This window comes from Mustela nigripes, chromosome 1, assembly GCF_022355385.1.
Source record: "Mustela nigripes isolate SB6536 chromosome 1, MUSNIG.SB6536, whole genome shotgun sequence".
NCBI lineage: Eukaryota > Metazoa > Chordata > Mammalia > Carnivora > Mustelidae > Mustela > Mustela nigripes.
In genome coordinates, this window is record NC_081557.1 from 40432280 (window position 1) to 40459703 (window position 27424).

The following is a 27424-nucleotide window of genomic DNA, read 5'->3' on the forward strand; positions in this document are numbered from 1 at the left end:
AAAAAGTATAAGGTGGGTACCAATCTCCCATTTTCAGATAAGGAAATTGAAGCCCAAAAACACAACTTGCCAAGTACATTCAGTTAGTAAATTATGGACCTGGAATTCAAATCCAAGCAGACTGGCGCCGGCACAAAATTGCCTTTTCCAGTGGTCTCCTAACTGCATACCTTACATTTCAGTCCCACTTACCCCAAGTAGCCCTCCAGCCACTCCAGATTATTTCTGGTTCCCGGACTAAATCATTTTCTCATAGTTCTGTTCCTCTACTCACCAGTATTTCTACTGCCATTCTCCTCTTTTTTACTGGTAACTCTTCAGAACCAAGTACAAAATTATCCCCTCCATACAGGCTTTAATTACCTCTCTCCAACTCCCTACCATACTCCACATAATGGGCCACACCCTACTTTCTGACACTTTTTAAACATCTTCATTATTGACAGTTGTGACAGTATATCACAATAACTCTGTGTGTGTGTGTGTACTATTTTTCCTCAAAGACAAGAACCATATCTTACCCATTCTTTGGGGTAAGTACCTAGCATGGCGGCTGATACATGGGAGGGTGTCACTGAATGTTGGCCAAAAGAACAAGTGAGAATTCAAGGTGGTAGAGAGCAGCCTAGAGACAGCTGACATTTTGCACACTTCTCAGTCCCAGCACCACCACTGCTATTATCTCAATAAGAAAAATATCTTTATTAGCCTAGACTTACTCTATTATTTTTCAGCCTACACTATGAAAGAGCAGAAATGAGACTTAATTGGCAACACCATTTCCAAGCTCAAGGACTGGGCTTGATGCAATCAGTCCTTTCAAAAAGACCCACCTAGATCGGCCCTTCTGTAAAATAGTGTGTTATTTTAAGGTAGGGTGGGGGGCATCCTTTACAGTGGCTAGAAAACCACTGTGAGAGAAGCCCAAGTCAGGGTTGACCAAGAATGTGCCATTAAGGTAAAGAGGTACAGATCAAGGCAGAGGGACTTCAGCGTCCTGGAAGAATGGTTTTCCCTGCTGTACCAAGGGGGACTGGACACACTGAAAAATCTTTTAGGCCTTCAGAGTCACCGGCAGGATGCAAATGGGGCCCCAGAGACAATAGCTGTGGGGCAGAACTCTATGCTGGCAATGTCTAGTCTCAGCCTCCCTTAAAGAAGGATCAGGCTGAGCTGGCCCACAGTCCACTTGGCCACAGGGTTCCCGCCTTTGTTACCATTTAAAACAAAGGCCAGGAGAGCAGCTACAGTGAGCTCCTAAACCTCCAGCTGCTCCACAGAAAAGCCTGCAAGAGTACTTCCAGACATAGGCCCTCACTCAAAATATACTATGAGAAAGAGAGGTTGAAGAAAAGAAGAACTGTAAGAGAAATCACTCTTCCAAGGGCATTCCTGAAAAAAGTACTCTTTGGCATTTCTTTTCTGAAAAGCAAAGTTAGATCAGAAGCAGGTGGAACGTTACCAAGGCTGGTGAAATGGAGAGAAATGAGCCCTGTCTTTCCAACAGTGATATTGATCTAAAATAAAAGTTGCCCTCCAAATGCCTCCGGTCTGACGTTTCTGCTTAGCCCTAGGACTCTGGTGCCTATCTTGAGTTTCAGTGATGTGTAGTTTGTGTCATTGTTGATATCACCTCCTAAAAGGGCCTTCACCTTCTGGCTGCCACAAAATCCATATATATCATCCCATGTGTATAAGCTGGCAGAGTAAATGGAGAGGGAGATGCTGGATTTGTGTATCACTGGCTGTCAGTTCTTAATGTTGTTAAACCTCACACAGGTGTGTTAGCATTGAACTATATAGTGTCACATACCTGAGTTTGAAAATAAAAGCACATTTCCAAACCTCTGGCAGTAGCCAAATGCCTTCTAATTTTATGGAGCTGAGCCACAATCTTGCCCTAAACCTGAATTAGATCCCCTTAGATATTAGGGCTTCCCAGAACCAAGCCCAAAGTCCCCAGGCCTTGGGTCATTGTACTATAGGCTACCTCTTGGGGGTTGGATTGTTTCCTTTCTTTCTCCTTCATCCCTGACTAATCTTAGTTTCCTAGAACTCCTCAGCCTATAAATTTTTTCCAGGTATACAATATAATGATTCAACAATTTTCTTTATTTTAGGATTTCTTTTTTAATTTTAGAGAGAGATCGAGCATGAGTGGGAGGGGCAAAGGGAGAGGGAGAGAGAACCTCAAGCAAACTCCCCACTGAGCACAGAGCCCGATTCAGGGCTTGAGCTCACAATCTTAAGATCACAACCTAAGCCAAAAGCAAGAGTATGATAGTCAACCCACTGCACCGCCCAGATGCCCCTGATTCAATAATTCTATAGACTTCTCAGTGCTCATCAAAATAGTGCCCTCTTAATCCCCTTGATCTATTTCACCCATCCCCCTACCCACCGTTCTAGTAACCCCCAGTTTGTTTTCTGTATTTAAGTTTTTTGTCTCTTTGAATTTTTAAAATTAATACACTTGCTGTGCTAGAGACTGCTGTATTTTCACCAACATGATTTCCACAGCTAGACTATATTTTTCAGTCTTTCTTGCAGCTAGATGTAGGGGAGTGGAGACCCTTCAGATGTAATGCCCTAAAGTAGACTCTCCTGCCCAATATTTCACACTGTCTTTATTTCCCCACTTCTTACCAAATTCAGAGGATTTAGTTGAGGACCTGTGGCCTGAGAAGATGGCAGAACCACTAGATGGAAGCTAGATCTCTGAATGGGCACTCACAGAATACAGCTGTGCCATGAGCAAGAAATAAAATTTTAGTGTATTAAGCTACTGAAATTGTTATATTTGTTATAGCAGTTAGCCTACTCTGATTAATACATAGATTTGAACCATAATGGGGTGCTTCAATTTCAAGTTTTCAAAATGCAAGGCACTGGCTTAGCAGTCAAGCAGCAGAAAACAAGAAAACTAATTTCAGGAGCTAGAAATATGGTGACTCATGTGGTGAATAAAACAAAAAAACAAAATTGGCAAAGTATTTCCCATGATAACTTGAAAGGCAGACCATGGGCAGCCTATAGTCCTAGGAGAAGTGGCTGGAATAAATCCATGTGAAACTTTATTGGCAACCTTTGGCACATATTGTAAGAAAAAGAAGCACTTGGGAAAGAATTGGCTTTTTGGCAGTAGAAAGAAAAAAAAAAATACAGAGGGTTCAGACTGAAGACTTAGAAAGCCTGACTATTTCTAAACTCTAAACAGAAAGAATAAAAAGAGCTTTCAGTGGGAAAGAACCAATAAAATTTTTCAGTTGAACTCAGATCAACTCAGCCTATGGGAAAACCAGATTAAGGATATGTGTGGTTTGAAATGAACTCAATGTAGGCACCATTAAATTAGAGAAAGAGAGAGAAGAATGGAGCTGAGAAAATAAAGAAATACATCTTGATAATTATGACTGGGAAAGGATTTGGGGTATGATTATTGGCACATGGAATCAAATAGAAGAAAATAGATCAGAAGTCTAGGTTTGTGAGGGAATTATATTTACAAAGAAACATAAGCCAAAGTGAAAAAGTTCAACTGTTCAAATTAGAAAACAGCTTTTGGGATCTTCAGCTTTATACTAACAGAAGGTGGACTGCAAAAGCTGTACTACACCCCAGGAGGGCATATTCCTTAATTTCTACTCCAAATGTGGCCAAGAAGATTGTAGACAATGGAGACCTACAGAGATCAGTGGACACATGGGACATGGGAGTTTTTCCCAGGAAGCAGATTCAAGATCTAATCAAAGGTAAGTAATTGTAGTAGGAAGAATTTCAAAATACATGCCTCCAAGATGTCCCACCCCAATCCCTGAAGCCTTTGAATATGAAATATTACTCCTGTTATATTATACAGTAAAGTTGACCTTAAAATAGGGAAATCATCTCAGTGGGCCCTATGTAATCACATTAGCCCTTAAAAGCAGAGAGTTTTCTCTAGCTATTGGTAGAAGTAGAAGTCAAAGAGATTAGAGGTATGACAAGGACCCAAAGTGTCACTGCTGCATTGCAAATAGAGTGAGTCACATGAAAAGAAAAGCAGACAGCCTTTTGGAGAAGAGAATAGACCCCAGTTGACAGCCAGCAAGAAACAAGAACCTCATTCCTACAGCTTCAAGAAAATGAGTTCTGCCACTAACCTGAGTGAGCAAGAATGTGGGCCTTACCAGGACCTCCAGGTAAGAGCACACCACTGCCTACACATTGATTTTAATTTTGTGAGAACCACAGCAGAGAACCCAGTTGAGCCCACCCAGACTTCTGACCTACAGAACTCTAAGACAGTAAAAAGGTATTGTTCTTTGAGAAGATCAACAAAATTAATAGATAAGTAGCCAGACTCAGAGAGAGAGAGAGGACTCAAAATCAGAAACGAAAGAGGAAAAATAGTATGATTTCACTCATATGCGGAATTTAAGAAACAAAATAGATGAACACAGGGGAGGGGGAAAAAAGAGAGAGAGGGAAAAAAACATAAGAGACTCTTAATGATAGAGAACAAACTAAGGGTTGGTGGAGGGAGGGGTCTGGGGGAGGGGTTAAATGAGTGATGGGTATTAAGGAGGGCACTTGTTATGATGAGCCCTGGATGTTATATGTAAGTGGATGAATCACTAAATTCTACTCCTGAAACCAATATTACCCTATATGCTAACTAACTAGAATTTAAATCAAAAATTTTTTAAAAGAAGAGAAATAACAACCAACACCTCAGAAATACAAAGGATTATAAGAGAATATTATGAAAAATTAATATGCCAATAAATTGGACAAACTAGAAGATGGATAAATTCCTAGAAAACTTATAACCTACCAAAACTAAATTAGGAAGAAATAGAAAATTTGAACAGATCAAATACCAGCAATGAAATTGAATCAGTAATCAAAATACTCCCAACAAAAAAAGTCCAGGACCAGATTTTCCCAAATTTCCAGAGGAAAATTCTACAAAACACTTACAGAAAAGTTAACACCTTGTCTTCTCAAATTACTCCAAAAAAATAGAAGAGGGAGGAAAACTTCCAAATTCATTCTATGAGACCAAAATTACCCTGATACCAAAACCAGATAAAGACAGCACAAAAAAAGAGAACTAACTATAGGCCAATCCCTGATAAATATAGATGCAAAAATCCTTAACAAAATTTTAGTAAACCAAATCCAACAATATATTAACAAAATCATTCACCATAATCAAGTAGGATTTATTCCCCAGTGGTTCAACATTTGCAAATGAATCAATGTGATATATCACATTAACAAAAGAAAAGATATAAATCATGTGACCATTTCAATAGATGCAGAAAAAGCCTTTGACAAAGTAAACATCCCTTCATGATAAAAACCCTCAACAAAGTAGGTTTAGAGATAATATACTTCAACATATTAAAGGCCATGTTTGAAAAACCCACAGCTAACAACATACGCAATTGTGAAAAACTGAAAGCTTTTCCCCTGGGATCAGGAACAAGAGGAGGATGTCCTCTCTCAGCTCTTTTATTCAACATAGTACTGGAAGTCCTAGTCATTGAAATCAGACAAGAAAAAGACATAAAAGTCATTCAAATCAGTTAGGAAGAAGTAAAATTTTCACTATTTTCAGGTAACATACTATATATATAGAAAACCCTAAGAGTCCACCAAAAAAACTACTGGAACTGATAAGTGAATTCAGTAAAGTAAAAGGGTACAAAATCAATATGCAGAAATCTGTTGCATTTTTATATACTAATAAGAAGCAGCAGAAAGAGAAAATAAGAAAACAATGCCATTTACAATTGCACCAAAAATAATAAAACACCTAGGAATAAGCATAATCAAGGAGGTGAGAGACGTGTAGTTTGAAAACCATTAAACAGTGATTAAAGAAATTGAAGATAATACAAGAAATGCAAAGATATTCTATGTTTGTGGATTGGGAGAATAAATATTGTCAAAATGTCCATACTACCTAAAGCAATCTACAGATTTAATGCAATCCCTATCAAAACACTAACAGCATTTTCACAGAACTAGAACAAATAATCCTAAAATTTGTATGAAGACCCAAATAGCAAGTGTAATCTTGAAAAAGAAAAAAAAAAGTGGAGGTGTCATAATCCCAGATTTCAAGGTATACAACAAAGCTGTAGTAATCAAAGCAGTATGGTACTGGCACAAAAATAGACACAATAGAACAGAATAGATCAATAGAACAGAATAGAGAGCCCAGAAATAAGCCCACAATTATATGGTGAATTAAGCTACAACAAAGGAGACAAGAATGTGCAATAGGAAAAAGACAGTCTTCAGTAAATGGTGTTAGGAAACTGGACTGCTACATGCAAAAGAATGAAATTAAACCACTTTCTTACACCATACAGAAAAATAAACTCAAAATGGATTAAAGACCTAAATGTGAAATTTGAAACCATAAAAATCCTTGAAGAAAACACAGGCAATAATCTTTTTTTTTTTTTTTTTTTTTTTTTACATTGGTGGTAGCAACATTTTTCTACATCTGCCTCCTGAGGCAAGGGAAATAAAGGCAAAAATAAACTATTGGGACTTCTTCAAAATATAAAGTTTCTGGACAGCAAAGGAAATAAACAACAAAACTAAAAGGCAATCTACTTCTGTGGAATGGGAGAAGATACTTGTAAATGATATATCCAATAAATGGTTAGTAACGAAAATATATAAAGAAGTTATACAACTCGAAAACAAAACAAAATAATCCAACTAAATAATGGACAGAAGACATAAACAGGTATTTCTCCAAAGAAGAATTGATGAAGAAGTCTTAGAATATAAGTGAGGTTCGGTGTGGTGAGGTCCTGAGCCAATGACCAAGAAAGAATTCTTGAGACATCTTTGTGCAAAAGGATGGTTTATTAAAGCATGGGGACAGGACCTGTGCGCAGGAATTGCTGCTGCCCTGGGGCTGTGAGGAATGGTCTATTATATGCTTGCAAGCTGGGAGGGGGTCAGGGATGGCCTAAGTCCCTAAGGAATTTTGGAAGCAAGGTTTCCAGGACCTTGAGGGGCTAGCTATTGTTGGGGAAAAGTTATTCATTAATGGTAATAAAACCTTTGTGGTGAGACCTTTAAATGTATATCAGTGGGCCATATGCTTGGGAATGACTGTTAACGGCATCTTGGAAGGTTTAGAGATAGTTTCCAAAGGAATTGTTAAAGTAGATTTACAGGATCCTGGTTGGGGGTAGGGGTCCATCAGGCTACGATTGCCCTTTGCCCTTAGCAAAGTGTTAAGGTGGAGGCAGTTGAGTCTCTAGAGGAATGTCACTCTGCCTGTTTTAAGGGCTTGTCAGTGGGTAAGGAAATTTAATAATTTTTCTTCTGCCTCTGTTTCCCACATCACGAAGATAGCCAACAGATCCACGAAAAGATGCTCAACATCACTCATCTTCAGGGAAATGCAAATCAAACGGCAATGAGGTATCATCTCGCATCTGTCAGAATGCCTAAAATCAAAAACACAAGAAACAAGTGTTGGTGAGGATGGGCGGGGGGGGGGGGGAAACCCCCCTGCACTGCTGGTGGGAATGCAAACTGGTACAGCCACTCTGGAAAACAGTATAGAGATTCCTCAAAAAATTAAAAACAGAACTATCCTATAATTCAGTAATTACAGTAGTGGATTTACCCAAAGAATACAAAAACCCTAATTCAAAAGGATAAAAGCACATCTATGTTTGCTGCATTATTTACAATAGCCAAATTATGGAAGCAGCCCAAGTGTCCATCAATAGATGAATGGATAAAGATGATATGGTGTATCATTCAACCATAAAAAGGAACAAAATCTTGTCATTTGCAACAAAATGGATAGATCTAAAGGGTATAATGCTAAGTGAAATAAGTCAACCAGAGAAAGACACCATATGATTTCACTCATGTTTAATTTGAGAAGCAAAACAAATGAACAACAACAAAAAAAGATTTTTAAAAAACCAGACTCTTAAATATAGAGAACAAACTGATGGTTATTACAGGAAAGGTGGGTAGAGAATGGGTGAAATACATAATGAAGATTAAGAGGTACATTTATCGTGATGAGCATTAAGTAATGCATGGAAGTGTTGAATCGCTATATTGTGTATCTAAAACTAATATAACACTGTATATTATAGTGGAATTTTAAAAACAGATTAAAAAAGAAAATGGGTCTGGATATTCTGTTTCCTACTCTCCTTTACAACTTGATTGCTGTTATAACTTTTCAAATTTCCCTTCTAATTCTACAAATTTTTTCTTTAATTGTTGATTCTCCTTGATTATACCATGATCTATCATTTTTTTTATTTATTTATTTTAGGGCAGATCGCTACTTTACTTTTTCTTTTTCTAAATTTAAATTCAATTAATTAACATGGCATACTATTAGTTTCAGAGGTAGAGGTCAGTGATACATCAGTCTTATGTAATACCCAGTGTCCATTACACCACATGCCCTCTTCAATGGACATTAAGCATAAGCTGTCATTTCAGAAGTGGATAGTGCTGCTGGGTTTTGTTTTGTTTTGTCTTGTTTTCCATATCTTAAACACTGTTTCTCAAAACAGTGAAGAGAAATTAGCTGGCAATATTTTCTGTATAGCTCTCCAGTTTAGCTTTTAGCTCCTGGCGACTAACTCTTCAGAAACTTGACTGGAGTGAGAGGCCTACAACTGAAGATTGAGAATATTCACATTTAACACAGAGGCAACAATTCCTGTCAAGCATTCTCAGTCACATTCCAATGGTGGCTTAACTTCTTTCAATATGGATATCCAAAAAATAACCTACCAAAACAAGCAAGAAGAATTAGAAAATTTAAACAGATGAAATAAGATTCTTTCCTCTTCCAGAAACTCAATATTAAGCACCAGCACCATCATGCAGACTCCCTTTATCTAATAATTCCTCTTCTAGAAATTTGTTTCCAGAATTTGGGTCCTTGCCTTCCATGTTTCATTTTTCCCTTCCTGTCTTCCTTTCTTCTTTCTTTTAGAAATGCTTTAGCAAATGCTTGAAGGCTAACTTTCTTTCATGCATGGTGTTAGGCTTTAAGGTAAATGATAAGACATGATTCCTGCCTTCTTGTCTACCTGGTTCCATGGTGATAAATCACATACGTTTCTGAGGTACCTGTAGCCTGCAGGTTGTGCTCACCCAAGTAATGAGGTCTACAGATATTTAAATAGTAGAGATACTTAAGAGTTGTCCCCTGGTCTCTTGCAAGTTACCTAGGTACAGAGCAAATTTCTTCTTTCATTATGAGTATTTTCTGTACAGATATCTAATTTTATGACTGATACCACTTGTACAGAAAAGGAATTGTTGTGCATATACTATTCCTATAAACGACTTTCATTTTGGAGAAAACTCATAATCCATTGTTCAAAGCATTATTCACAAGCCAGAATTCCAAAATTACCATAGCAGACAAACCACTGGATATCCAGCTGGGAAAGAGAGTGCAGTCTGCTCATATATAGTACAGATAAACCTCACACTCATCAAAGAAGAAAGGGGAAATCTAAACTGAATTTTGGTCTATCAGAACACAAGAGAATTTTTAAGGAGAAAGTTATCATATAAAGGACCCCTGTGATGGTTACTATTATAAAGTCAAAAACCCTTTTGTAAAATGAAAAATGACTAAAATTTCATGAATTGTCCCCCAGCTGTGTTTTCTAAATATGAACTGTATGTCTTATTTTTTGAAGAAAGAATCAGTGAGAGTGGTGTAGAAATTTCAAGTGCATAAAAGAAAAGGGAGGCATAAACACCCTGCACTCAGTATTTAAATGGGCATTTGCTTTCATGAGCCTTGGCATCATTCCTCCCCAGATCACAAAGATAAGCAGCTGGAGGAGAAAAAAAAAAAAATCACTGACTGTGGGAAGAAAGGAAACACAACCCATGCTCAATCTCCTTTAGAGATGGACACTCCTAAGAGTACATAAATGAATAGGCTCCACAGGTAATAACAATGAATTGTGTGAGAATGAGTTGGTGAGGGAAGTGGGAGGTGGCAGGGAATATGGGAATTGGGGAAACCTCCAGCAGTTCATGCTGTGCTATCTGCCTTCCTCATTTGTCTGTTTTCTGAGTCAGCATTAGCTAAATTTTCCAGAAAGCAATCCACAAAGTACAGCCTGGGCATTTAAGGGACGTCACTCATTTCCCCCAGTGACCAAGTCAGAAGCTTGAAAGCAGGGAAATCCGGATGTCTCAGTTATGAAGTGGAACAGTGGGGCTCCAACATATTTCCAGAAGTCTCCATCCAGACTGGTGATTGTCTGCTTCCATTACAGCCACTAACCATCCAGGGTGTTTCTCTGGCTCAGAAAGGGTTGGCATAATGGCCAAATGCTTCAGCCTGGTGTTGCTTCTCGCCTCCATCTGGACCACAAGGCTCCTGGTCACATCTCTCCGTATAGAAGGTACGTTTCTTACCAGATTTGCAACCTGAGGCAAGGCAAGATCTTGCAAATTGTCCTAAGCCTACCAAATTCTTAAGTGTGGAATGCTGGGAGTAGGGGTTATCCTCAATGTCAACAGAAGATCTAGTTGGTAGGATTGCTCTGCCAGAAATGTTTTCATCATATTGTTGGCTTCACCAAAAGGATTTACATTTACCTTTATGTTATCTTAACTTTCATTTTTGGTTATGGAATCTTTTTTTAATGGGAATATCTTGAATCAAAACATTGAGGAAAGATCATTTGTTTTTAAAAGTGTTTCACTGCAGAAACAAACCATGATTATAATAAATTTTAAGCTTGGGGAAAATGGCCAACTTGTGCTAAATACTGACCTATTTTATATTTTTGGAAGTGTCAGCAATAATTGCCCAGAACAATTATTTTAATTACAATTTTACTATACTGCATATATATTTTTAATATGAAATAAATAGCCAATTAACTGGAAAAAAAAAAAAAAACCTGTGAAAATGTAGGTTTGAAAATTGGTCATTAGCTCCCTACCAAAGGAATGACTTCAAGTGGTTTCTGGGCTTTTGAAATGCTCAACCAGTAACCTCATGTGCAATGTAGGCAAAAAAATTGTAACCACAAATCACTCAATTACAGCCCTAGGTAAATGAAAATTTGAGCACTTTAAAAGGAAAATCATGTGTTCCTATGCTGGAAGATGCTCTGTGATATAAAATATTTTGGAATCAGATATCCTGAGTTGCTTCATTTATTGCTGTATTTAATTTTATGAGAGGTTACAGCTATATAATTGATTGTTTTCAAATACCAGAACTGTTATTTTCAAGTTAGTTTTGTCCTCTTTGAAATTCCTCTGGAGATATTATTCACTTTTTCCCACAATGCTGCCATTACTCAAACTTTAAGTTTAAGTAGAACTCAAAATTGTTCTATGAAATGATTCCATTGCATTCTTTTTTTAAATTATTTTTATTAACTTATAATGTATTACTTGCCCCAGGGGTACAGGTCTGTGAATCATCAGGTTTACACATTTCACAGCCCTCACCATAGCACATACCCTCCCCAAACCATCGCATTCTTTAGACCATCTTTGATGATGGCAAAAATTTCCTAAGGAAATTAAACTATTTTATATTACATATAATTTTTATATATGTAATATATAAAATTTCACTTAATCTTCTAAGAAGACTTTTATAGATGAAGAAACAGGCTCAAGTAAAGCCAAGTGACTTGCCTAATGCCATATAGATGGTAAATAATAAAGCTTGGGTTTGAATTCAGCCCTGTCCGATCCTAAGCATAGGGTATTTCTATTATGCCTGCTGTTTCCTAAAAAAATTTTAAGGGAAAAATAAAATTTTAAGGAGGGGTGCCTGGGTGGCTCAGTCAGTTAAGCAGTTGCCTTTGGCTCAGGTCATGATTCCATAGTTCCGGGATCAAGCCCCACATTAGGCTCCCTGCTCAGCAGAGAGCCTGCTTCTCCCTCTCCCTCTGCCTGCCACTCTGCCTACTTGTGCTCTCTCTCTATCTCTCTGTCAAATAAATAAAATATATATTTTTTTTATATCTTAAGGAAGAGATTAGTGGAGTAGCTCTTGGATTCCAGCTCCTTCTTTTTGTCTTTAAATGAAATAGGAAAGCATAAAAATGACCACTATTTGTTGACTACCTATGATGGAGACCCTGCTAGGTACAAGTATCTATTCTGACAAAAATTCCCTGAAGAAGATATGACCATCTCCATTTTATAGATGAGAACACTACCTTGCCCAAAGTCCCAGAGCCAATTAATAACAGACAAAATAATCAAGGCTAGGTCTATTGCCCAGAATAGGTCTATCATTACTCTAAATGATAACTTTAAGGTAAAAATAAGTTTTGATGAAAAAGTAGCAAGACCACTTGATAGTGTAATTAATAAACCTTCTTTGCAGCCATGGGATTTGAGCATGACTCAAAAAGCTCATGGACTAAATAAGCCAAATTCTAGGGAAAATGTGTGTTTGGAGAGTCCAGTTCTAGTTGTATAGTGTGTAGGTGTGGGTGTGGGTGTGTGTTCATCTCCCCTATAATACAGCAGGAAACAGAATAGTGTCCTAGTTAAGAACTGCAGTTTTAGGGTCAGTCATAATTGGGTTTGTGCTCCCAATCTGTCCTATGTCTTTGGTGTATATCCTTGGACTTGGGAAAGTTACTTAATCTTCCTGAGCTTCCACTTTCTATTAAAGGACACAGGGTTTGGCACAGAGCAACATAAACAGATGATAGATGTTAGAATTAATACTAGCATTAGTATTAATACCAGTATTGGTATAGGTATTCGTGTTAGTGCATAGTCATAAGTGGCTGTTTTGTCACAAACACTAATATGGGGTATTGGCACTCTAGTGTCTCTTTTGGTGAGAGCAAGGTCTGGAAGCAAATAAAGCCATCTGTAATTATTATACATAGTATACATATCCCCTCTTCCAGCCTCCTGGTCTGAGCATTGCAAGGTCAGTGGAAGACTTAGAAATGTTCCTTTAACATTTGCAAGAAGAAATTTTAAATACTAACCTAGAAAGTGGTCAAATCATTTAACTGGGCTACCAATGCACAGATCTGTGTACAGCAACAACTTAGAAGATTGTAACGTCCTCTTACGGCCTCTTGTGGATAAAGCCCGATAGGAATAATGTACCTGAATGTGATACAACTTTGCAATTTTATACAGGTCTATAAATCCCAGAATCAAGAAAGGGGATCAAAAGATTTCTTGGATTCATTAACTTTGAGTAAAATATATTTACAACATATCTGTTCAACTGCTTCAGCTTCCCCAGGGAGATCAATCATAAGCTGACTAAAACCAAAAAGCTTTGAAGAGAATATAATGATGTATTTATGATTTGCTGAGCATCTACTATGCAGCAGGCACTATGCTAAACATTTTTATTTGAATGAACTCTTTCAACTCTCATTACCCTATAAAATAGATAGTTACTTTCTCAATTTTATAAATAAGGAAACTGAGGCTCAAAGAGATGAAGTAACTAGCCTAAGATCACAGAGTCAGCAAGGCTCTGACATAGGCCAGATTTAAATACAAGTCTAACTCTAAAACTCAACTTTCTTTATTTAGGTTCCTCACCATGCAAGGTTTACTGCCCAGTTCCTCCAGGAACTTCAGAGTAAGCCTGCCCCCCAATGGTCAGAGAAGACCTGGAACTGAGAAGGCTCACATTCTGTTATACCAAGTGCAACATTTTTCAGCCCATCTCAGAAATAGTGGTATTCCCAAGCCACATTGGTTTGGAGTATTGTTAATTATTCTATTAACCAGAGCCCCGAATTCTATCTTTCTCAAAGTCTCAGACCTTTTTTTTTTTTTATAGACTCCAAAATGGTTTGCCACAACTGCATCACCTAAAACTAACCCCAGGAACTGGTAGTCAAAGCCTCCACATAAGGAACAAGGCAACTATGCAGTGGGGCATGATAGACTCCAATCTGATGAGAGGTATAGCTTGGACAAGAGCAAGCACCCAGCTAACCCAGAAGTATTTACCTTGTGGGAAATGCCTGGCTTATGTTCCATTATTTCTGAACTTCAGTCTCAGCCACAAGGGCTTCATTGCTGTATCAAGACAATAATGCTCTACTAGGAAGAAGAGCCTAAAGGCTGGGAACAAGGACAGCAGCAAATTAAAGGTTTCTGTGATTCCTTTGCAGAGCTTTCCACCTCAGGGCCATGCAGAATTATGGGGGTCACCCTTGTGAACAAAAGGGCAGCCCAGCAGCTGAATTTTGCAGAAGCCCAGGAGGCCTGTAGGCTGATGGGACTAACTTTGGCCAGTAAAGACCAGGTTGAAGCAGCATGGAGGTTTGGCTTTGAGACTTGCAGGTGAGAAACAACTAGATTCATAAACACTGCTGGAGCTCTTTGAGCACTGTGTTCTTGAGCAATAGAAATAAATGTATCCATTCAAATAATGTGTATTTTCTTATAGCTATGGATGGGTTGCAGATAAGTTCTTGGTCATCCCTCGGATCCTGCCAAACCCCAAGTGTGGGAAGAATGGGACAGGTGTCCTGATTTGGAGAAATTCAGTCAGCAAAAAGTTTTTGGCCTACTGTTACAACTCATCTGGTAAGTCAAATCTACAGCCTCTGAATGTTTTCTCTAGCTCTATGATCCGTCTTAAGAAGAGTAACCCTGGACAGCACTGAAGAAATCATGGTGATGGTCATTTAATACTCCCAAGAATGCCTCGGTGACCAACCTAGAGGTGGCCATGTGCCCCTCAGAGGAAAAAGTTAGGGAAAGTATTACTAAATGGCAATATAGGGAGAGGGTATTTCAGGAGGCTCCATTACCCACGCCCCTCCATCTTATAAGGTAAGGAAATACCCACTCTAGACAAAGCAATGTACTGAGTTATCACACTGAAACTTGACAATCTTTCTCTAGAGTACACTTTGTGACCCCCATTTTGTAGAGGGGGAAATTAAGCTCAGAGGACATAAGTACATCTGTCTAAGTTCTCACTACTACGAAGATTTTAACAGAGATCTAACTCTCAAACCATGCTCTTTCTTTTAACCTTCTTTTTTTTAGAGAAGAAATTCAGATGGTACACCTGACATCTTCAAGGATTAAGATCATTTTATGAAGGAAGGAGTTAAAGCTAGAAAATAGAATTGGTTTGCTCTTGGTCACACAGTTGTTCTTTTAACCTTGCTTGGAAACCACAACCATTTTAACCCAAGTGCTCTACCTAAGGAACATCTCAGAAAGATTTTCCTTCACTAAATACTTGTTCTCAGTTTATCATAAGAACATCTGCTGATTTATTACCCTTCACACCTACTCATAAATCTGACCTTCTAAAGATCAGACAGCTAAGTGGTCACATACAAGGATAGATTCCAAAGTCATACTCTAAGATCCAAGAGATCTTATGTGCACTAGCAAAATTATGTTGCACAAAGGCAACAAAGGGTCCAAGCAGGTTCTCTGAATCAGGAGGCTTTGATCTAGAAAGGGACTCCAAAGATACTTTGTCCACTTTCCTCATTTCATGTATGAAATGATAGCTCAGACTGGAGATCTGGCTGGTTCAGTTGGTGGCAGGGTCAAGACTGGAACATAAAGCTTCTTCCAACATTTGCTTCACCATTATCCTCTTCTCTGCCTCTTCTGCCCACCACTTCTGACTGGGGAATTGGTGGTTCACATGCCTGTATCACTCATAGCCAGCTCATGCCTGACAAATGACCTGGGGTTTTAACTTTCTTGCCTTCCTCCTACCTGTCAGTGTGATGATATGATACCCAGTCCTCTGGACGTCACAAAATGGAGTCACAGGAAGAGTACTTGGATTTGAGTGTTTCCTCATGGTTTCATTTAACTTGTACTTCCATCCCCTATATTTCCTGTATAATTGAAGTTAGATCTGGAGGCTTGATTCAACTCTTGTTCAGTATTTTTGGCAAAAAGACTACATCAAAAAGTAATGATGTACTATATAGTAGCTAACTGATAATAATTTTTTTAAAAAGACTTCATAGATGATACTGTGTACTTTAGATCACTTCTCAACAAAAGTCACTTAATACCAGTGTGTCCCATTACTAATGTGCTAACTTTGATCATTTCAATAAGATGCTAGACCTTTCTATATGAACTCATAAAGATATGCTTTTCCCCCTTGCAATGAGTAGGTAATCTACACTGTGATATTTTGGCACCATGCAAATATTCTGACCCCAACCATCTTGTACCTAGTAGTTTAAGCAGCCATTGGTAATTATTCCTGGAATCAGTTATTATATGTAGGACCACAAGATAGTGACTTTCTAAATCTTCCTTCTGCATTTGTTAGCCAGCATTCTTTGATAAAGAAGAATTTCTCTCTCTCTCTCTCTCTCTCTCTCTTTCTGACACACACACACACACACACACACACACACACACACACTTCCCTCCTCCTTATACTACTATGGACACATGACATTTTACTTATTTTGTGTGTTCAACATGTTATCAACTTTATAATTATTATCCTTCTATTCTTTCTGATGCTCAAATTGTCTCAAATTTGATGAGTAGGAGCCCCCCAGTTGACCTTTGTGCCCTTTATTCCATTAGTATTGGAGCAATTTCTTTCTAACATAATAATAGCATGTCCCAGACTTACTTTGTACTTCTCTGCCCCTGGTGGAATCAGCCATTTATTTCTCCAAGAAGCCCAGGTTATTTGTAATGGAAAATGTTAAGTAGAAACCAAGATCTGAATTCAAGTAATTCACATTACCAAAGGAGTTTTCATTGCTTCTCAGTAATTTTAGTAATAGCTATCCATATATTTACACATACATACATATATCTAAAATCATGAATTTGTATTGATATTTCCAACTCAAATTTAACAATTCAAATTTTTCCTAGTTTGTTTTACACCTGCATCTTTTTTCTCTTACACAGAAGATCTTAGTTCCTAATAAATAACAGTAATATACTTTCTTGTCCTATAATAGTTTCAAAATTATAAAACAAATATTATTAGGAATAATGAACCTATTGAATGAAATTTGATATTTCTTTGCATTTCTTTCAATCCCCAGAAGATAGCCCTCTAACAGCGTATTGTCGAAAAAACTATGTGCAAAAACAAGCAAACAACTATGTGCAAATGTGACTAGAAAAATTCACAAATCTATGTGGTTATATTATCATTTCCAAATAAATTGGGCTCACCTGCTTCTGTTTGCCATCTTTGTGAGGGTCAGAGTTAACCTAACCCTTATCCAAACTCTACTCCTAAACTTACCCTATGTTTCTTTGTTTTTGTAACCTTTTTTTTATAGCTATCTTGTGAGGTCTGAGGATTAAAATAACCCTAAACCTGACCCGAACACCTTATCCTAATTGTCTTTTTTAATTGCTCTCTTTGTAAGCTTTGGGAGACCAGACCGAAGTGCCTTGACAGTTCGGCATGCACCATCTGTTTCATGCTGTTCCTCTGCCACAATGCCTATCTTCCTCCCCACTTAGCTAACTGCTACTCTACTCAATTTTCAAATGCCAGCCTCTTCAAGAAGCCTTCCCATACCCCTTACTCCTATCTTTCCTCTTGGAGTCCAACCACACTCTGTGTTTAATGTCAGAGTACTTGGCATATTTTAAAGAAATTATATTCATAGTTTGGAGGGGAAGGAGAGCTAGGTCCTAACACTTCTAGGTGTGCCCTCAACCCAGTAGGGATCACAGGATCAGACTGCTATTGCTCCCTCACACTGTGGCTCTCTGGGCTACATTTAATAAACAGAGAGGCAAAGAAAACAAATTCTTAGATAGAGCCTATCTATCATGCCCATACATTATGCTAAGCCCCACACATTTATTATCTCATTAATCCTCAGTGAAATGACACAAATGTATCATTTATATTTCCCAGGAGAAATAACTGATGCTTAGCATGTATTTTGCTACGGTCATAGTCAATAAGGGAAAGAGCCAGGCTTTAAACCTTGAGTCATACTACTTCCGCATAGCTCCTTCCATGATGATGACTATACATCAATAACATACCAGGCCCAGGTTGGGTGTTCTGGGCATCAATGTTTTTTAAAAGCTCCACAGATGATTCCAACGTGTAGCCAGAGTTCAAAATCACTCTTTCCTAGGAGATCTCTAAGATCTAAGTTTTAGGATTCCAGGTACTTCTAGATTCCTCTAGTTCTTTGCAATTGCAATAATCTCCTTTCTTGTTCCTGGACTGTACTCTCTCCCCACTGCATTTCATCCTCCACATGCCTCCACTGATAATTACATTACTTCTCTGCTCCACAGCCCTTGGGTGACTTCTTACTTGAGAATATGATGTAAATTATGAAGCCTTTTACACATAAAAGTGAGCATGTATGAGAACTCCTATATATTAGTTGGGAGATTGGTGGACCCAGTTGAAAATTCCATCTCCTACAAAATACATTCCAAATGCTTTAACATGGCAATTATGAATCTCAAAACTCTGGCTCCAGCCTATCTTACCAGTCATCTCCTGCTTGCAGTCTTTCATGCTCCCAACCATACACACACCCTACTCTCCAACTACACTGTACTCCTTGTCATTATTTGGTATGACTACATTTTCAAACTTCTGGATTCTTGCATCATGCTATTCCTTTGACTGGAATGTTCTATTCCCTCTTCCATACTAGAGGAGCTACTGCTGTGTTCCAGTCATAGTGGTCTTTTATTCATCAAACACACTGAGTTCATTCAACTTTGGACTCTTGAACTTCCTGTTCTCTTTACTTGGAATGCTTTTGCCCTAGATCTTCAATGACGGACTACTTTTTAACATTTAGGTTTCAGCTTAAGTATCACCTCTCTACTTTCATCATCCTAGTCGAAGTATCCATCTCATATTCCCCACCCCTATTGGTTTAATCTTTATCCTATTTTAATTTCTTCTTAACATTTATCACCCTCTAAAATTCCTGACTTTTTTTTTCTTTTTAGGAGAGATGAAGAGGGTCAAGGGATGGTGCAGAAGGAAAGGGAGAGAGAGAATCCTAAGCAAGCTCCATGCCTGGCATGGAGCAATCTCAAAACTCTGAGATCATGACCTGAGCTGAAATCAAGAGTTAGACACTTAACTGAGCCACCTAGGCATCCTGGCTTTTTTTTTTTTTTTTTTTTTTTTTTTGTAATATATCCTTCCATTAGCATATAGGCCTCTTAAAAGTAAGGACTCTGTCTTCTTTGTACCATGACCTTAGCACTTAGAACAGTGTTTGGCACATAGTTGGGGCTCAACAAATATTTGTTGAACAAACATATTAACCCTCCATATCATCTCCTCTGTGAATCCCCAGTGATTTCCTCTCAACTTTATCAAAATACGTCTTTCTTGGAAACTGAAACTTTACTCTATGTCTCTGTACTTTCAGTTCCCAATGTGATCTATTGTATCCAGTATTTCTTTCCCCTGATATTAAAAATTTTCATTTTTTGAAGGAAAAACTTAGCATGTGCTCAAAAATAAGAAATGAAACTAAAAGTTCAAGGCAAAAGTCAAGGATGATATGTGTTTGAATACAGATGTTTTCAAAGTAAAAAAAAAAAAATTACAAAATTCTGAATGTGTGCAGTCAAAATGTTTTATCAGTAGTATCCATGACCTTGATTGGTAATTTATTATATTTTTCAGAAATGAATGGAATAACTTTTTCTTCTTAACTAACAGTCCAGATGATGTTACCTACTGCCAGAAATAAGTAGGAATTTAAAATAGATGCATACTCATACTATAATATGTTACATGGCTCTGTCATTTACCAGCTATGTGAATTTGGGCAAGTTATTCAGTTTCACTAAATTTCAGTCTCCTCCTATAAAATGAGAGTTGAATAAAATCATTAAATGAAGTGTCATGATCAACTCAGATATGAGGCTCAAAAAATGTTGTTTCCTCTCTATCACATTCAACAGATTGGAAAGCAAATCTATATCCCTCCTCTGCTCCCCTCCTTAAAACAATTTTTTATTTTGAAGAGCGCAGAGAAATCTGTTTTTTTTTTTTTTTAGATCTTTGTCCTGAAGTGTACATTGTCATGTGTGTATATTTGGTGTCATTTACTCCTTCCATCCTGTTGCTTCTCCATCCTTTCTTTATTCATTAATTATTGATTGAGCATGAACTCTGTGCTAGGCACAGAAAGCATACCATGATGACTAAGACAGGCAGGGTTCCTGCTTCCTGATGAGATCAGTCCAGTACAGAGCAGTGCAATGCGAACCTTGACAAGGGAAGTAGAAAGAGGTATATAAAAACATGCCTAGGGACACAATCTCATCATCAAATCTGCCTAATAAAGAGACATTCAATCTTAGACTTAAAGGATAAGTAAGAGCTAAGTAAAGAAGGGGCAAAAAGACTTACAGGTAAAGAAAGCATCATGGTCAAAGCCTTGGATATGAAAGAAAGAGTATCAAAGAACAGAAAAAAATCTGAGAAGGTAGGAAGAAAGACACACTGATCAGATGAGGCTAGCCATGTCAGCAGGGGACAGATCACAGGGGGCGTTATAGGTCATGTAATAGAGGCAGTCACTGAAGAATTTTAAGGAAGGAAATGATATGATTAGATCTGTATTTCTGTAAGATCATTCTGGCTGCACTGGAGGAAGATTAGAGAGGACTAAGACTAGAGTCAAGAATAAAAATTAGGAGACTGTTTTAATACTTACTTGTTACCTTATTTTTCCCTCCCCCAACAGATATTTGGATTAACTCATGCCTTCCAGAAATTATCACCACCAATGATCCCATATTCAATAGTGAAGAGGCAACATACACAACAGAAACTGTCAGTGACAATGCATACTCCGCTTCAGCTACTGATGTACCTTACTCTGCTACACCTACTCTTGCTCCTACTTCTGCTCGGGCTTCCACTTCTACTAAACGGAAAAGAAAATTGATTTGTGTAACAGAAGGTTTTGTGGAAACTAGCACCATAGCTACAGCAACAGAAACTGAGTCATATATCGAAAATAAAGCAGCATTCAAGAATGAGGCCACTGGGTTTGGAGGTAAAAGCTTTCTATGTTTGCATTGCATCGTGTGTGTTTGTGTGTTTATGAATAACAGACAGTACATAAAAACCATGTTGTCTCCAGAGTAGGCACTCAGGACCTGCCAAATACAAGTAAGACCTTAACGCAAACTCAATTTTCATAAAGTCGTAGAACTTGTGGGCTCTAAAAAACATTAATGATTAAACAGAAAATCATGAGTATAAAATAGCTTCACTTTTTTTGGTTCACATATAATGTATTATTTGCCCCAGGGGTACAGGTCTGTGAAACATCAGGCTTACACATTTCACACCACTCACCATAGCACATACCCTCCCCAGTGTCCATAACCCAGCCACCCTATCCCTAGCCCCCCTAATCCCCCCCAGCAACCCTCAGTTTGCTTCCTGAGATTAAGAGTTTCTGATGGTTTGTCTCTCTCCTGATCCCTTCTTGTTCCACTTTTTCCTTCCCTACCCTCCACAACCCCCTCACCCTGCCTCTCCAATTCCTCATATCAGAGAGATCATATGATAATTATCTTTCTCTGATTGACTTATTTCGCTCAGCATAATACCCTCTATCCTTAATATCCTTCCATCCTCATCATTGCAAATGGCAAGATTTCATTTCTTTTGATGGCTGCATAGCATGAAATAGCTTCACTTTTAAAAACTCAAAGCCTTTTAAAAATAAATCACTATCTATTAATACATCAAAGTTCTTTTAAAAATATATACCTTAAAGGCCTATGATTTAAAAGTTTGTCTTATTTAAAAGGAAGGGTTTACAATTGATTAGCTCCAACATATCATCTCAAGGTCACAGAGAGGAAATGGACTCCGTCATATTGCAATTTATAAAATATAGAGAGGATGAGAAGCAAGGCCAAGGATTTCTATAGGCAAGAAGCAAAGAAGCAAATGTGGACCCAACATTCTAAGTAGCCCCTTTGTGGTCACAGAGAAGGATTTTCTCCTGCACTATCTGTTGTCTGAATCTGTATAAAGAATCATTAGAAGAGCAACACAAAGAAATGGAAAAACATACCATGCTTATGGACTGGAAGAACAGATATTGTGAAAATGTCTATGCTACCTAGAGCAATCTACACATTTAGAGCAATCTCTATCAAAATACCATCAACTTTATTCACAGAAATGGAACAAGTAATCCTAAAATTTGTATAGAACCAGAAAAGACACTGAATAGCCAGAGGAATGTTGAAAAACAAAACCAAAGCTGGTGGCATCATAACCCTGGACTTCAAGCTCTATTACAAAGTGGTAATCATCAAGACAGTATGGTACTGGCACAAAAACAGACACATAGGTCAATGAAACAGAACAGAAAGCCCAAAAATTGACCCTCAACTCTATGGTCAACTAATCTTTGACAAAGCAGGAAAGAATGTCCAATGGAAAAAAGACAGTCTCTTCAATAAATGGTATTGGGAAAATTGGACAACCACATGCAGAAGAATGAAACTGGATCATTTCCTTATACCACAAACAAAAATAGACTCAAAATGGATGAAAGACCTAAATGTGTGACAGGAATCCATCAAAATCCTCAAATCCTTGAGGAAGAGGCAGCAACCTCTTTGACCTCAGCCGCAGCAATGTCTTCCTAGAAACATCACCAAAGGCAAGGGAAGCAAGGGCAAAAATGAACTATTGGAACTTCATCAAGATATAAAGCTTTTGCACAGCAAAAAAAACCCAGAACAAAACCAAAAGACAACCGACAGAATAGGAGAAGATATTTGCAAATGACATAGCAGATAAAGGGCTAGTGTCCAAAATCTACAAAGTACTTAACAAATTCAACATCCAAAGAACAAATAATCCAATCAAAAAATGGGCAGAAGACATGAAAAGAAATTTTTCCAAAGAAGACATGGAAATGGCCAACAGACGTATGTAAAAGTGCTCAATATCACTCAATATCAGGGAAATACAAATCAAAACCACAATGAGATATCACCTAACACCAGTCAGAATGGATAAAATTATCCAGTCAGGAAACGACAGTTGTTGGCAAGGATGTGGAGAGAGGGGAACCCTCCTACACTGTTGGTGGGAATGCAAGCTGGTGCGGCCACTCTGGGAAACAGTGTAGCGGTTCCTCAAAAAGTTGAAAATAGAGCTACTCTATGACTCAGCAATTGCACTACTGGGTATTTACTCAGGAGATACAAAGATACAAATGTAGGGATCCGAAGGGGCACATGCACCCGAATGTTTATAGCAGCAATGTCCACAGTAGCCAAGCTTTGGAAAGAGCCTAGATGTCCATCCACAAATGAATGGATAAAGATGATGTGGCATATATATACAATGAAATACTAGGCAGCCATCAAAAATGTAAAATCTTGCCATTTGCAACAACATGAATGGAACTAGAGTGTATTATGCTAAGTGAATAGGTCAATCAGAGAAAGACAATTATATGATCTCATTTTTATGTGGAATTTGAGAAACAAGGCAGAGGATCATTGAGGAAAAGAGGGAAAAAATGAAACAAAATGAAAGCAGAGAGAGAGGCAAACCATAAGAGATCCTTAATCTCAGGAACAAACTGAGGGTTGCTGGAGCGGAGGGATGGGGTGGGTAGATGATGGACATTGGGGAGGGTATGTGCTAAGGTGAGCACTGTAACTTGTGTAAGACTGATGAATCATGGACCTGTACCCCTGAAACAAATAATATATTTTATGTAAATAAAAAAATTTAAAAATTAAAAAAAAAAAAAAAAAAGGGACGCCTGGGTGGCTCAGTTGGTTAAGCAGCTGCCTTCGGCTCAGGTCATGATCCCAGTGTCCTGGGATCGAGTCCCACATCGGGCTCCTTGCTCAGCAGGGAGTCTGCTTCTCCCTCTGCCTCTGCCTGCCATTCTGTCTGCCTGTGCTTGCTCTCTGCCCCCCCCCCTGATAAATAAAATAAAATCTTAAAAAAAAAAAAAAAAAAAAAAAAAAAAAAAAAAAAAAAAAAAAAAAAAAAAAAAAAAGAACAACAACAACACAAAACAATGCATAAGCGAAGGACCCAATAGGCCATGTGTCTGTTTCCTCCAGGTGTCCCCACGGCTCTGCTAGTGCTCGCACTCCTCTTCTTTGCAGCTGCAGCTGGTCTGGCAATTTGCTACGTCAAAAGGTGGGTTTATTGGCACATTGTTGGCCTTATAATCTATGTCACATCCCTATCTTGTGTTTTTCTAAGGTTGTTGTGGTCAAAACAGAAATGATAGTCTTCTTATATTGTAAATTTTCTCCCTCATCTCACCTTTCCTCCCACCACCCAATCTTTCCTACTATTTCAGCTCACGCATGTCACCCAGCCTTTACAAACAGGTCAGTGCAACCCCTTTGAAAATCAAGAGATAAAAGGGACAGACTGACATCTAGAGAAAAAACATAGGTTTTGTTTTGATTCTCAATTCTTTGTTCTTGGTGGGAGGGTTATGAGGTCAGCCTCAAGTATGGCCTGCAAACTTACTGTCTCATGTAAATGAATCCACTAAAGTGGGGATGCATTAATGTATTTGAGTGTGCATGTGTTCGAATCTCTCTGAAATAAAGGTATCCAGTGTGCTGTGCTAATACGGGCTATGACAAAGTGTTATCTATTGCCATATGTGTTACATATAAATCTCTCACTTTAATTTTATAATTATGCGTATAGGTATGTGAAGAACTTTCCTTTTACAAACAAGAATCAGCAGAAGGAAATGATTGAAACCAAAGTAGTAAAGGAGGAGAAGATTGATGATAGCAACTCTAACGAAGAATCAAAGAAAACTGATAAAAAGCCAGAAGAGCCCAAGAGTCCACCCAAAACTACAGTACGATGCCTGGAAGCTGAAGTTTAGAAGAGAAAGAAATGAGAGGACACACCAAGGCTGATTTCTTTCCTGATACATATCCTGGCCCCAGATGAGGAAACTTAAAAGGCTGAAGAACCAAACAAGAAAGTCCACCCTTGGTTCCTAAATGGAATCAACTCAGGGCTTACCTTTGGACTATGGAGTTCACCAAATGAAATTCCCTTTTTCTTACTGCAATCCTTTCTGGATCCTATCCTCCTACCTCCAAAGCTTCCGACAGCCTTTCTAGCCTGGCTATGGCCTAATAATATCTCTGTGGGAGAAAGGAGCTTCGCAAAGCACAGGGAGCTAAAACAGCTAATCAGAACACATTTATAAAGAGGCTTCTTGGTTGGCTGAGAATAGGTGAGTTGAAAACCAAGAAACCACCTAGACCAAGGCTTTCTCTATTGATTCCACAGGCCAGATCCTTTCTTCACTCTGGAAACGTAATGCACATCATCTGGCATGCCCTTCTGAGCCAGGCAAGAACAAAAGAAGGAAAGAAAAGTTCAGCAGCTAAAGGCCAGGGAGATTCCCATGACTTGAGACCTGATCTCTGTAAAGCCAAAATAAGTAGAGAAAAAAGAATGAGGCCAAGGATGTTGCCAGCGTATTGTCAGCAGGGACTAAAACTACAGATAGGGTCAAAGTAGTCATCTTTAAATAATCTGAATCGGAATCACTTTTTAGAATACACACACACTTTTCTTTTTCTTGCTGCTATTTTCTCTAGAAGCATACACTTTTATAAGGAACCAAAACAAATCTATTATAATTTTTTACTTTTATCAAATTTTATCTGAGAAATTACTGAGGAAAATTACTGTGTTAAAAAGCAGTAAAATTTGACAAACATTTATTGAATATGTCAGGTGCTGGGTAAGGTATTACATTCTATAATTGAATGTTATTTATCAAAAACTTGTATACAGTAAAATGTCTGAAGCTAATTTTTTCAGTTTTGATACCCCTAGCTTATCTTCTGCAAAACTAATATTTTACTAAGACTAATCTATTCATTATTTTCTCTAACATGGCAGCCATTATAACCTTAATTTATTATTAACACCTAAAAAGTACATTATTACCTCTATACACTGAAGCACATTTTTTTTAAATGTCATTAACAAATGTATCACCAGCTCTCCTTTTTCAGCAAAAAAATCCCAAGAGATACAGAGATATTTGTGTCAAAAAAATAAAAGTATTCAGAAAATTTCTTTGCTCTCTTATTTACATAGATACATTATACGTTTCACACAAAATTGAAGTAACCTGTTTTTTGCAAAACAAAAGAGGGACAACGAACAAATATTCGTTGTTGAAAAATGAACATTTACAAACCATTTAGGACATATATCACCATATGGGGCTATTCTTGCTTATGATCTTATTTTAAGTCAGTCAGGTAACATGCACATAAACAGTCCTTTACTTAGCATTTGGGTCCTACATTACAATCCATTTCAGAGTTCACAGGGAGCTGAGGATGCAGGATTGTTATTTGTCCTATTTCTCTAGCCTTCTCTTTCCCTCTCTCTGGTTTTCCCTTTTGGACCACTAACATCATCTTCCCCTCACCAGTGACACCACAGCTAGCTAGCCCCATGACCCTTTCAGCTCACAGGCCATGAACTGCTGGCATAGCCTTTCGCTGTTGGCCCACAGAGTATTATCTTAAATTTTGGCTTAGTTGCCAAGAATGAAAAATCAAAGGGTGCCTGCCTGGCTCAATCAATAGAGCATGTGACTCTTGATCTTGGGGTTGTGAGTTCAAGCCCCCCATTGGGTGTAGAGATTACTTAAAAATAAAATCTTTTTAAAAAGTCAAGAGTTTTCACATATTTATATTCCTGGTTCCCTTGAAAAAATGGGAAGATCTGGAGATAGAGAGCCCATATTCCCCCACAGCGATAATTATCTCAGACTAAGCAGTGGCTGTCCTCTTTAAGAGGGCTTTGCTTGCTTCAGTTTACCACAGTCTTCCATGCTCTATTGCATCTTCATTCCAAACCAAAGGTGCCCTGTGGATCTCAAATATATTCCCTTTTTCTTCACATCTAGCCCATTTCACTCATTCAGTCTTCCTGGCACTGAGGTCGGTGAGTCTGAAATTCTGGTTTGTCATTCCTTAAGTTTTATCAGCCTCATCTAGTTCTTAGGGAGTGAAGGAAAAAAAGCAGAAAGAGCCTAAGTAATGGCTTTCCTTCTATGTATGTTAGCTGAAAAATAATCAGATCTTCCACACTAGATATGCCATCTTGTGGACATCTACTATATGTCAGGATATTATCATCTACTATTAATTTAGACAGGTATATGCCCTACTCAGGAGGAGGAAGAGGGAAGGAAAAAAACCTCACCTATCCACTAGATAGCCCAGGTGCCTATTGCAAACATACTGATGAAATGTAATTGTCATTATTATGAAAGAAAGGAAGAGGGGCACCTGGGTGGCTCAGTGGGTTAAAGCCTCTGCCTTAGCCCCGCATCAGGCTCTCTGCTCAGCAGGGAGCCTGCTTCCCCTCTCTCTC

At 38.1% G+C, this 27424-nt stretch overlaps 1 protein-coding gene across 1 annotated transcript; it reads left to right on the forward strand.

Annotated features, from left to right (window-relative positions):
- The first annotated feature begins 9875 nt into the window (after window positions 1-9875).
- LYVE1 (lymphatic vessel endothelial hyaluronan receptor 1) lies at window positions 9876-26108 on the forward strand. Its single transcript, XM_059408311.1, has 7 exons — window positions 9876-9970; window positions 10305-10433; window positions 14166-14337; window positions 14444-14583; window positions 20724-21038; window positions 24100-24178; window positions 24707-26108. The coding sequence occupies exons 2-7, from the start codon at window positions 10352-10354 to the stop codon at window positions 24891-24893; spliced, it is 975 nt and encodes a 324-aa protein (XP_059264294.1). The 5' UTR covers window positions 9876-9970; window positions 10305-10351; the 3' UTR covers window positions 24894-26108.
- Window positions 26109-27424: the final 1316 nt, after the last annotated feature.